The sequence below is a fragment of the Epinephelus fuscoguttatus genome, linkage group LG6, assembly GCF_011397635.1.
Source record: "Epinephelus fuscoguttatus linkage group LG6, E.fuscoguttatus.final_Chr_v1".
NCBI lineage: Eukaryota > Metazoa > Chordata > Actinopteri > Perciformes > Serranidae > Epinephelus > Epinephelus fuscoguttatus.
This window is the reverse complement of record NC_064757.1, coordinates 16231892-16245065: the sequence shown is the minus strand read 5'-3', so window position 1 is coordinate 16245065 and position 13174 is coordinate 16231892. Positions and strand designations below refer to the sequence as shown.

General features: G+C 41.0%; 1 protein-coding gene across 2 annotated transcripts in view; it reads left to right on the top strand.

Annotated features, from left to right (window-relative positions):
- Nucleotides 1-8506, top strand: part of mfsd3 (major facilitator superfamily domain containing 3) — a 29562-nt gene extending 21056 nt beyond the window's left edge. Inside the window, exons 5-7 of one of the 2 annotated variants that reach the window (XR_007449565.1) lie at nt 2327-2436; nt 2630-3023; nt 5981-6102. Coding sequence is in view for 1 of the 2 variants with exons in the window: in XM_049579261.1 (XP_049435218.1) it covers nt 2327-2436; nt 5981-6187 (317 nt within the window). In the remaining variant the exon portion in view is untranslated. Of the gene's footprint in view, nt 1-2326; nt 2437-2629; nt 3024-5980 lie in introns of both variants that reach the window. The other variant, XM_049579261.1, reaches the window with a different exon arrangement.
- The last annotated feature ends 4668 nt before the right edge of the window (nt 8507-13174 follow it).

The window sequence follows — 13174 nt, the reverse complement described above, 5'->3', positions numbered from 1 at the left end:
ATGTTTCCGCACTCTCATCAGGATCCTAGCTGCAGAGTTTTGGATGTACTGAAGCCTCTGCAGGCTCTTGCTAGGAATCCCGATGAGAAGTGCGTTACAGTAATCCAGTCTGGAGGAGATAAAGGCATGAACCAGCTTTTCGGCATCTGAGAGGGAGAGAATGGGGCGGAGTTTGGGTCCATTTTTACACCAAGATTTGTGACTGTTGATGAGAGGGGGATGTTGGAGCCAGAAAAGGTGATGCTGGTTATGGATGATGATTTGGTCTGGTGAGGGGTGCCAACCAGGATGGCTTTGGTTTTGGAGCTGTTGAGTTGGAGGAAGTTTTGCTCCATCCATACCTTTATCTCCTCCAGACAGGTGGTGAGTTTTGATGGGGATGACTGTGATGATGAGGGTGGGGTTGCAGCTGTGGCATTTACATAGAGCTGTGTGTCATCGGTATAGCAGTGGAATGAAATTTCGTGGCGGCTGATGACTTGACCAAGGGGGATGAGATAGAGGATGAAGAGGAGAGGGCCAAGGACTGACCCCTGGGGGACACCGCAAGTGACTGTGTGTGGATTTGATTTGGAGTTACCCAGGGAGATGTATTCTGTCTGGTTTGTGAGGTATGACTGGAACCAACTGAGGGCAGTGTCATTGAGTCCAGTGGTGAGGTGGAGCCGCTTTAATAGAATGCCATGGTTGACTGTATCAAATGCAGCAGAAAGGTCCAGGAGGATGAGGAGGGAGGGGGAGCCAGCATCGGATGATATGAGGAGGTCGTTAGTGACTCTTAGGAGGGCAGTTTCTGTGCTGTGGGCGGAGCAGAAACCGGACTGGAATTTTTCGAAGAGGTTGTTATGTTTAAGGTGGTCCTGGAGGTGGGAGGCAACTGCTTTCTCAAGTACTTTGGATATTAAGGGGAGATTGGAGATGGGCCTGTAGTTGGATAGGACTTCCGGATTGAGAGTGGGTTTTTTGAGCAGTGGTCTGATTATGGCATTCTTTAAGACTGGGGGAACGTGACCAGTTTGGAGGGAGTGATTTATAATAGCGGTGATCAGGGGACTTAAGACAGTGATATGGGTTTTTACCCCATATGTTAGATATTTACATTCACAGTGAAAATTGTTAATCTGTCAGTACAATAACTGACGCCTTTCCTGGTCTGGTCTTTGGTTGAGTGATCTGGAGACTGTAGCCTGTGACAGGGGTTTACACAATTACAAAGAGGTCAAAGGATAGTAAAGAGATAGGAAAAAGAAAGGAAGATCATATTTCTACTACATAAAATGATGATTGATTTTTCCCATTTGTACACACAAAAATTAATAGAAATATTTGGGTAAAGAACAGAAAAACAAGTGTTAGACAGAGGTTCAAGCCTTGCTTAAGCTCTCACCTTCTCACACCCAGTCGCTATGTGAATGTTGGTTTGCTGTTTCAGAAAGTTACAGAGGTTGTCGGACACAACCTTGCAATCCAAAAAAAGGTTGCTAACTATTGACCCGATGTTTTAGCCAGATGTTCAGTATTAGTACAGCAACAGATATGATGATGCAGAGGACATTGATAGACAGGTGCTCTCTCTCTCTCTCTCTCTCTCTCTCTCTCTCTCTCCAGAGAGTCATTCAGTTATTAATGTCTGAATGACACATCTAATTCTGTTACACAGCCAGTCGCAAAGCTTTGGGGATTCAGATTCACGCCATTTATCTCTGTCTGAGTTGTCTGTTCCCCTATCAAGCCTCTCACAGTGAAAGTTGAGCCCCCCCCCCCCCCTTTGCTTTAAACCCAGAACAAAGATTTCAGGAAAACTCAACCAAAAAAAACATTCAGTTTCAGATTTTTCAATATTACATGATAACCCTCCGCTTCCCACTCTTCCAGTCTGATCAGTCGGTGTATCTGTGTGACTCCAACAGTCTTGTGTCGCTGACTGAAGAGTCTTATTCGGGAAAAACTCTGGCGGCTTGAGTGAATAATTCAGTGTTAGCAGGAGCAGAGACAGATAGGCTCTGTGGTTCCTCTGTGTTTCCCCACTAACACCGCTCTGCCACTTCCCCTCAGAGGATACACTACATGTGTTTTGGGGACGGGGGGGGGGGCGATGGTGGGAGAACGGAGAGGAGACACTTCAGCAGCTTACCGTTTCTCGCTGCTTTGTCTCCCTACTTTGACTTCTACATAGAATAGTATAGCGAGAAGAGTAGCAGTGTACACGGCAGTGTAAAACTGATAGTTTCCTTCCTTTTTCAGAACAAAACTTACTATAGTTGCACTCAGACACGTTTTGTGCCTGCCTTTGCTTGATTTTGCTCATGTGTGTTCGCTCCCTCAGGTATGGCCGTCCTCAGCATGAGTGTTCAACACTTCCTGGGTGGTCTCATCACCACGCTCACTTTCACTACCATGATGCATTGCACTCAAAGGGCCGAGGAAAGCATTCAGGTAAAGCAGGGTTTATTTATACCTGTCATTGTTGAGACCCAGGCTGCTGTTATGTAATGTTTTCCTCCATTGTCAAAATGTTTTTTAGTATTAATTGTCTCATTGATGTTAGGTCATCTACTGTGGTTTGAAGAGACAACTCTTTTCTCCCTCTTTCCTTCCTGTATTTCCTCTCCTCTGTCCTCTGGTTCAGTTTTGCCATTATGTAATTTTAGGTCATTTCCTTTGGTTGTCAAAGGCGAGCCGGAGATGGAAATCCTCAGCATACAGTGCCACACCTATCGTCACCTACACCTGTCAGTTTTCATCAGCTGTTTCCACCTGGAAAATCTCAGACCCAGTTTCTATTCATTGCGTCTTTCTTTTCTCTCTGTCCCCCCCCTCACTGGCATTGTCCCATCTACCACCTCACTCTATTTCTTTGTCATTCTGTAGTCCTTTAAATGCTCTCTGACTTTTTCCTCTCCTCTCTCGTTTTCTCCTCTTTGACATAACTCCTTTTGTCCCCGTCGTAACTGGGCCATCGTTGCCTGGAGGTGATCGCTATTCGCACAGCCATTCAGACATCACTCAGTCAATCTCTGAAGGTGACAAATTATCATTTAAATTGCTGTCACTCTTAAAGTGGAGAAGAAAGGGGAGACAAATCACAGGCTGTAACACAGATATCAGGATCTGGTTACTAATAAAATAAATAACAGAGGAGAACCAATCACAACATGTGATGATGAGAACCACAGTTAATTTGAGAGGCTCTCATGACACATACAGTATACTGTTTGCTTGTTAGTGCGTCGGTGTGTGAGTCTGTGTGTGTACGCGCACACAGGAGGGGGGAGCATTAGCTCTTGTGTGCTTGTTGTGTGTACATGTGTGTGTGTTACTGAAGGTAGTGCTATCCAGTGACAGAAAGCTGATAGTGTGAGTGCTTGTTAACGATCCCCAGGAGAAAGAAACCCAATCTGTTAAACAAGTTGCTCAGAATAAAGGCACTCCACTTAGCTGTGGTCACACAGGCTCTCAGAGCTCTCTACCTCGGTGCACAGACCACAGTTAGAGCTCAAATAGTCCAAACTCACCACTAGATCCTCAACTCTCACCGAACTGATAGCAACTGTTTTTCAGTCTTTCTTTTTCAGTGATTAGGTTCCTAAACGATAATTTATATATTACAAAGCAAAGCAGTTGTTTCAGGTAGGGCTGTTCCTAGTGTTTTTTTTGTTTGTTTTTTTTTAAACATTCAAAGCCTCTATTCTATTATTCTATTCGAATGAAGCCTGAAATGTCTGTTATCATATTTTATGACATCATCACCCTAAAAAAAATATATAAAATCCTCTAACAGCATTCTCGATTTAAATAAAGTGATTAACTCGATTAGATAAGTTAGTTTTTATAATTATTATTATTAAATCGGCTTTCTTTAATGAATACATGTAATCTATGGTGCTGTTGGTTGCTGTGTGCCTCCCTTTGTGTGCGGCAAGTGGCAGAGCAAGCAGTTTTTTGAAAGCCTAAATGCCAACAAATATGGATTAAAGCAGACTATTTTGTTATGAAAATAGATTGTGAATTTGGGAAGTGATTAAATCTGGATTTTTTTTTAATACATTTTAACTTTTGGACCTCAAAAGGTCTGGTGGGAAGTGGGCAACAATCCTATGCAGCCGCCACTGAAATCTTTTTCTACAAACCCTATAATACTAATAATATTAGTGTAGTCTAATCTTTATCTACAACTGTGTAGAAATACCAGATTTAAACAGAGTCAATAAATGTTGATGTAGAAATTGTTTGTCAGCTTATGAATGAAGCGTCAAAGCTTCCAGCTGTTGGAATGGATGAAAACATTTCAGATTCACTCGTCAGCCTTGTCCAGTCTCCATAAAATTTAAAATGACAAGTTCAGTCCATATTTATATGACACAAGGATTTAGGGCTGCAAGTCATTATTGATAAATCTTTGATTATTTTTTAACTGAATGATTGATTAGACTACAAAATGTAACAAAACAGTGAAAAATTTCTAGACTCCAAAGTGATGTCTTCAGATGCCTTGTTTCATCTCACAATACAAAACCAAAGGATATGCAGTTAATGAGAATATAAACCAAGGAAAAGCAGATCCTCACATTGTAGAAGCTGGAACTAGGGCTGTGTATTGGCAAGGATCTAGCAATATGCTATATATCACAACACATGCGTTCAGATTCAATATATTGTGATATATTACGACACTGTAAGCCAGGGGATATGCAAGTGTCAGTGCAAAGAACACACCACCATATACATGAAATCATGTTTAAAAAGTTTTTAAAAAAAAAAGTATTTTTTAGTGCACTCAGAACAGTGAGATCTGCCTTTGTATTTATTACTCTCCCTATAACACACTTGCAGTATGTGAGTGTATGGAGTGGAAGAGTCAGATGGCTGAAGATAGATTACAGCTATCTACTAGTGGGAGGTTTAAGCACAACACAAAATGAACCGCTGTCATGAATCTTTGCATTTAAACTATCTATGATTTGAAAATAGATACAGTGGTCTTGAGAATCAGCACAGTAGCACAAAACATAATATCGCAGTTCTCAAATGTATCTATATTTGCTTGCACCCGTTGCTGGAACCAGAAAATGATTGTAATTTTTGCGTAATAAATAATGATTTACTGATCATTGAAATGGTTGACAATGCATTCTCTGTCAATCTGCTCATGAATTATTCAACTCAGTGTTACAGCTTTAGTTCTAAGATTACAAAAGAAATGGTGCAGAGGAAAACAAACATATTAAATCCTGTAAAAGAAGCTGAAGGTGAACAGTTCCACACTCACAGTTTGCTGTATTTTTGCATTTGCTGTATTTTTATTACTCTTTTGTAAAGCAGAGGAGTTGTTTGTGCATGAAAATGATTCAGTTACTTACAAATTAATCTGTTTTTATTTGATGGATTAAAGACATTAGAAGCCTATTGGATGCATTAGTTCATAATGGTCTAGGTGTCACTAGCGTCCTGTTTCGTTGGAGTTACCTGACTCACCTGAATGTTGTGCTCTCAGGCAGAGGGGGGAGGTCTGGAGAGATTAGGTAATTTCTGTCCTCTCCCCTCTCTCTCCGTCTTGAAAGCCTCAAGGCCGTGATTAGATACTCTTCTTCATTTGGCCTCCATCCATCGTCTCAGGCCATGATCTCACGCTTTCTCTTTCAGACTTCCAGTCTTTTCAATTTTTTTTTTATTTTTTCTCCACTATCGTTTCCTTTTGCGCTGGCTTTTTCCCGAAAATCACATATTGTCTGTTGTTGCAAATAAATCGGCGTCACAGGTGCAAACATCGACTGATAATTTGATAGGATGAAGTGTCACCTCTCCACTTTCCCAGCTACTACTCCCTCCTTTTACTTACAATGTGCCTTTATTTTCCAAACCCTCTCTTTACCCCTTGTCCTTTTTCTCCGCTCACTTCCCTCTCCTTTACCTCCTCCTCTTACTCCTTTCACCCTTTCTCCCCCTCATCCTACCTCCCCGCTCTTCCTCTCTCCTGCAGGCGACCCACTACAGTTTCCTGGCGACTCTGGAGGTGCTGGGGAAGCTGACATTCAGCGCTCTGGCCGGAGGTGTGGTGGATTGGTTTGGTTTCCAAGTTGCCTTCCTCTTCTTCCTCACCCTCTCCGCCGGGACGGCCCTGCATGTGTGGACGGCTACCTTAACTGGTGCTCTCAGGGAACACCAGCTCAAAGAACAGCCCAAGTGAGATCAGGATCGGGGTGAAAGGTCCTGATACGGGGCGTCTGCAGGTGCTGAAAATGTGTTAAAATTGATGACCAGTATTCAGACTCCTCAAAAGTCCTTGAATCCCGATAAATATAACACTCATGACTTAAGCAAATCATTTTAGTCTAGGAGATCTTGAATGAGTTGATGTTCTTGTTCTGCCATTTTTAAGGAGAAATCAGCCATGTGGTTAAGTACTCTATTGCAGAGTGTGCTTTTGTTTTACTTTTTTTTTTTTTTTTTTTTTTTTTTTAAAATTGCACAATTGTCATTTCACTGGCAAAACTGGCCTTATATTTATTTTATTTTGCATTTGAAATGTCTGGAAAAGTCTTAATATTTACAGTAGTGCAAGGAAACTTGCAGATAGTATGTAGGTGAAGATGAGCACATTAGGTTTTGGGGCATGATGGGATTGGTGCACCCAATCAGTGTGATGCATTAGCAGAGATGTACAGTCTTACTGTATTGAGAGTTGAAAGATAAAGCTGTTTTTATCATCTGAGCCATTCAAATGTTTTGACAAGCCAGCAATAAGAGCTGTAGCCAAAAGCAATATCGCTACTCTGTGATGCTTGTTCTATCATATTGTACTGTATATGAATATGTTAGTCATTCTCCTGAGTTGTATGGTTTACAGTTCTAAATGAATCTCTACTACCTCGTATCAGCGCTGTATGGTACGATACACAGGAGGCGAATGTACAGTAGCTGCACCAAGTAGAGCATACTCTCATTCACAAAGAATAGTTACAACACGTACACGATGTTATCTAAGCCACAACAGTTAGCCAAAGTAGGTTTACAGTTAGTGCAGCTGGTTCATTTTAGAGAGGAAATAAAAATGCAGTTCAGCTGTTGAATGAGAAGCATTTATTCTGCTTAATTAACTGCAGATTATTAGAGTGAAATCCCGAACAGGTCGACCCTGACGGCTTATTTCTTGTAGGGAACGTCAGCCTTACACACTGCATGGTGCCATCTTGTCTCAGTTTCTCAGTCAAAGAATCAGACATACTCTAAAAATAACTCTTAATAAAACTGAAAAGACCAATACCACTGGCAAACTGCAGTCACTTTTATGTTTCATGTTTAGAAAATGTCAATATGTACTTTAAAATATACTATAACTCTCCATGGTACTGTATGCTATATAGAATAATTCTCCAGGCTTAAAATATGAATGAAAGCAGCTCAGAATGTTTTCTTTTCACCAGGCTCTGGACTATAGGTGAACGTATTCATAGAAGTTAAGTCTTAGACCTCTTCCTAAAATACAGCAAGCGAGCGAGCGAACTCTGGCAGATGGAGCCTGAAAAAAATTTCTACATACTGGGAGTGATGTTGCAGCACGAGGAGGGGATGAAATATTTAATATTTGCGACTTAATTTCTCCTTTTGCAAATGAGTAAGCATCAGAGTTATTTATTCATAACTAATGTCATTTCCTGTTGTGGATCATATATGATGTGCTGCTTCTTAACCTTGTAAGAGTCTCTTCAAGCCTTTTCTCACCAGCACGATCCGGAAATGTGGTGCTGAGATACGGAAAATCCACATGCAAATTTTCAGTATTACAGCCATGCACACGGGGTCCTGTTCAGATTATTCACGTTGCTGTGTTCCATTTCTCCTACATAGTGCCAGTGTCCACTCCACACAACTAAAACCTGTCATTGTCAATTAAATATTCCAGCAGGCAAAAATATGCCAAAATTGAGGTTTGTCCAAGAAATTTTTTCCCTGCACAATTGTTCGGAAGGGGTGTGGGAGAATTCATAAGAACCCACAAAATCAGGTCAAATTTTTATGAATATCCATGCCGATTTTTCAGATGAAAATCTGTGCTTGGTGTGGAACGGCTTTTCATCCATGATCTCATCCACTGCTGACTGGAGGGAAAACATAAACATCAAGGCCATCAGGATGTCAGGTTGAGGTCAGGGTGGAGCAAGTGGGAAAAAAAAGTTTTTCACAGAAGGGACATGTTGTTTAGCCCGTTAGTTGATGCATGGAGCAGGTTAGGACATGTTCATTGGGTAAAAGTGAAACAATCTGATGTTTGCTCGTTTGCAGTCGAGTTAGGAGGAGGTGTTAAAACTGATAGTTATGTTACTGGGAGACAGGCGTATAAATCAAGGATGGATTGGTTTACCTAAAGGCAGCGATCTCAGCAAACTTAGCCAAAATATACCTGTTTTCACCCACATAATCAATAAAGGGATGCCATACCACATCATCACTGGGTCATCCATGTAGCCAGGTCCTCTGTCATGAGATTTGCACAAAAAATAAAGCTGCTGAGTGAATCTTTGTGAGTCTGGTGTCTTTTTATGTGGCCCCTGGTGTTTACCTCCCATCACCAGATTTTACTACATTTTCTGTCCCCCGGGGGAGAGGTCCTGTGTGGTCTGTAAGGACGTTCCCACCTTTGAGAATCCGCTGTGGCTTATAGCAGCTCTGAACACAACACTGGCTCTCTGCAGTGCACTGGCTGAGGGCTACAGCGGTGAATAGGGCCCGTGTCACAGGATCCACAACCCTTACAGCTCTAATAACACAACAAATGCTGTGAAGGAGGATTAGGCCAGCTTACACGGCCCCTCAATACACCTCCACTTTACACTTTCTCACCCGGACTCATTATCTGGGCGTACTGTTTGTGTAGTGGGATAGGCATTGTGGGGATAGAGAGGGAGGGTTTGAGGAGAGAAGCTTATGTTTTATCCTCTTGCCATTCTCAGACAGAAGCGAGGAGTGAGAGCGATACACTGTTTAGTTTGGTGTCTTTAAAAGTCACATGAAACCAAAGGCCCACTGCCCATTCTGTCATCCAAACTTGTCAAGCTGTATGCTGTATACGGGGAAGGAGGGCTTCTTTCTGTTCTTTCCAAAGAGTATGGTCTGAACCTCCTATCTGTGAAAAGTGTCCTGACATAACCTGTTTTTTTAGAACTGACAAGACTTGACCTCTTCAGCTTCACACTACAGCACCCCCACCATGCACTTTTTACAGCAGTATGACATTCTCTAAATTGGGGATCTGTCAGCTTGCTTTCCAGGGGACCACTTGCAAAATGACAGGAAGTCAGGGGCCATAATAAACAATAATATTTATTAGTATATATAATAGGTTTTTGACCTTTTGACATTTGTTGTTCTCACTCATCTTTTCCAAGAGGCAAATCCAGTCGCCGCAGCCCTGCAAAGGTCAGGTGTATGCAGGGGTGCTGATAACTGATATTTTCCTCTACGCTGTGGCTGCTTGTCCTCATGCAAACAGAGTTTTGGGCAACTAAATCTGATTGTTTTTAAAACACCTAAGATGCAAATTTTTCAAAACTCTGGTCACTTTTTGTCTGTTTGGAGATGTAAAATGAAGTGTTTCACACATTTTACACATTTCAATTGTTGTTTTGAGTAATAAGCATACAGCAGAAACACCAACAATGGTAAACTACCAATTTGTATTCATTTTGTTAGCACTGCTTGGTCTTACGACTACTTTACACTTACACTACTGTTTCAAATGTCAAAAATAACTTATTGTTATTTAACTTGTTATTTAATTTAACGTATTGTTTCATTTTTTCCTGTGTTTGTAGGAAATTAATTTAAAACATTGAAAAATTGCTGTTTCAGTGGTTTTGAGATCTCTACCTCTGGAACTTCTGCTGTCACCCCAATACAATGGAGGGTAATTATACTGAAAAAAATACATTTGAAAGCCTCAACAGCAACACATCTCTGCATAAACAGTCTCCTGATGACTCTGGATCATCCACGGAGCTCAAACACTTTTCAAACACAAAAAAAAATAAAAAAGGAGGAATGTGTTAACTGCGGGCACATCACTTGGTAGCTCCGTATTAAAGCCTGTGTGCAGACGACAGAGTGAGGAAAGGTAGAAAAGTGGTCTGGATCCTACAGCGCTGATGAGAGTGAGACCTCCCACTGCGGTTGCCAGATTGGCAGAAACCCCCCGTGGAGAGTATGCGTGTCTCTGTGTCTCTGGGCCACCCTCCCTGCTACGGCTACCATTGTAGCAATAGATTGGTGGATTTGATGTGCGTGTTGCCTCACATGTCGACTGTGAACTTTGTGGAATAATAACAGATATGGGAATTGCATAAGACTTACTGCCAAGAGAGTGAGAGAAGCCGGGTCAGTCTGCCAGGCATGTGCTGTAAACACAGTCTACCTTACACCTGAGAGTGTTATCACAGTGCAAGGATCAGGCAATTATTCAGTGAATACTTTCCTATGAAGTAGCAGGGCACATGGCGCTAATGTTAGTTCATGTGTGAATTCCTGAGGTGCTATCATCAGAATCAGATTCCCTATATGGAAGGATACGGCTTGGTGTTCTTTTATGTCAACAGCTATTCAGTTTCGGTCATTAACAATCAGGCTGGGGCACAAGTCTGGTCACATCACTAACTTTATACCCGTATCACACAGCAAAAGGATGGGCCTTTTCATTCACCCTGTGCCAAGGCTGATCCGCTAATCACAGCGTTCACAAGACGCGCCACAATGTCACCCAAACAATGGAATACACAGAAATAATAAGGCAGATTTTATGAGTTACCAAGATGGAGAGAGAGGGAGAGTTCACTGACAGTTACATCTCTCACCTGGTAGAGTTACCTCTGGGGAGAGAGGGAGGGAAGAGAGGAGAGAGAGGATGGGAGAGAGGCAGAGAATGCAACATGTTTTAATCTCAGCAAACAAAGGTGTTGTATCGTTTTTTTCCCCCCTCTTTTGTCTCAGAGTGCCCAAGGGGGAGAGAGGTGTTGGCTTTTTGCGCTGCTTTTGTCCCGTGGCCGGCAGAATGGCCTTCTGGGAAACTTGAGTGGGCAGGTGGAGGAGCGATCAGCAGCATCAAATGTCACAGTGTTTCCTCCACTGGTGTTTACTTTTTGTTTATTTGCAGAATGAGGGACATGGACACCTCTCTCTCTATCTCCTCTCTCCTTGCGTTCTTCCCACCGCTTTGTCCATTGTCTTCCTCCTCTGCTTTCTCAACTAACTTCATTGTACGCTCACATGAAGTTTGTATTTGTGTGTTCCATTCTCTAAGACAGATTTTTAAAACTAGAAAAACACAAAAATTTTAGATGTCACTGTCATTTCTCTGTGGGTGTAAACAGGATCCAAATAGTACTCTGTGTGTGATTAAAAAAGTAATAATCTAAACAATCCATATGGGAGCTAATTTTGATTATACAATTTGTATGTCAAGATTGCCCGCAATTTAAATACAAATTCAGATCAAAATGTATTTATTCTAATGCAAGATTCTGGATTAGGTTTACACTTTTTTCAGACAGTGGTTTATTCTTTCACCTGATAAAACTACAACAATTATTACTCATATAAATGCTTCAGTGCCAACATATTAAACTCCAGCAGCTTTATACTTTATGCTCCATAATGCTCAATTCTGAGTTGCTGTTTAAAATTCAAGTACTCTGGTAATACACTACAACATCATAAACCTGCCTTCCCAAACATAACTCAAGGTCAACTTACTAGCTTGTTCCAAAGCTTTAAACTGCATCTCACAGTCTTCATCAATAGGTGGTGGACTTAACTGGGAAGGTCATGAGTAATAGACAGTAATATGGTTCCTTGATGGATGTTACTTCCAGTCTGAAGTTGTTAAGAGCTCTAATTTCAAAAGATATTCAAATATCTTTAATTTATTGTATTTAAATGTCATACATGTAGTCAGACTTTATCTGTAAAATAAGACAATATAGATAATAATGATAATAAGATAAAAAGATAGTGATAAAACACTAAAAATCTGCATGGAAACCTGGTTCGATATCAGCAAACCTGTTATTCAAAACTCTGGAACTCACCTTTAAAGGTCCAGTGTGTAGGATTTAGGGGGATATAATGGCTGAGAGGGAATGTAACATAATAAGAGAGAGTATAATATGAAGGTTTTGATTGTGCATAATCACCTGAAAATGAAAAGAATCGTGTTTTTGTTACCTAAGAATGAGTCATTTATGTCTACGCAGGGAGCAGGTCCTCATCCACAGAGTCTGCTATGTTGTTTCTACAGTAGCCCAGAATGGACAAAAAAAAACCTGGCTCTAGAGGGCCATTCCTCTTTTTACATTGACCACTGTGGTAGCACCTCTGCAATGAGCCGACAACATAGGAAAAACACTGATGTGTAACGTGAAACTGTTTTTTTTTCAGTGTTCTTAGCAGTTTTAATCACTGGGTCTGTTTGTTTTGGAGAGGAAAAGACCTCTGTGTATAATTGGCTCCTGGTAACAACCCTTCGGAACGTCTGGATCTGAAGTTATCTGAGAAAAAAGGTGAAGTTCTCCTCCAGCATGCAAAACAGTGTCGGAGAAACAAAGATTTGTAACATGACACTGCTTCATTCTGTGTTTTTACCAGTTTAAATCACTGTTTGTTTTGCAAAGAAAGAAGACCTTTGTGGTTAATTTAGCTCCCAGTAAAAACCTCCTGAACAATGAACACTGAAGGAATCCTAATGAAAAGAAGTTTCAGCTGGTTTCAATCTGCAGTCCTCACCTCTTGTCCCACTAGATCCTTCACACTGCTCCTTTGAAGTTAAAATTATTCACATGAAGCACCTCTGTTCAAACTGTTCAAATATAATGTACAAAGAAAATAAAACTGCATTAGAGTTTTATAAAGACAGCAGTTAAAACATTTCACAGTAGTCCATCCACAGTAAACATATTCACATTTAAACACACAGGCGAAAGACAAAAGACCAAAAATAGAAAATAGGACAGAGAGAGAGAGAGAGAGTAATTGAAATGAAATATCCAGAGAATGAGCGACAAATCTTGTCTGATAACACTGGAAAGATCTCAGTATTATGTTCCTTAAAAACACTCTAAGTTGTACTATGAAAGAGCAAATGATCAGCACCCATTTCACCCTTTAACCCAGATTAAAGGGTGATTAA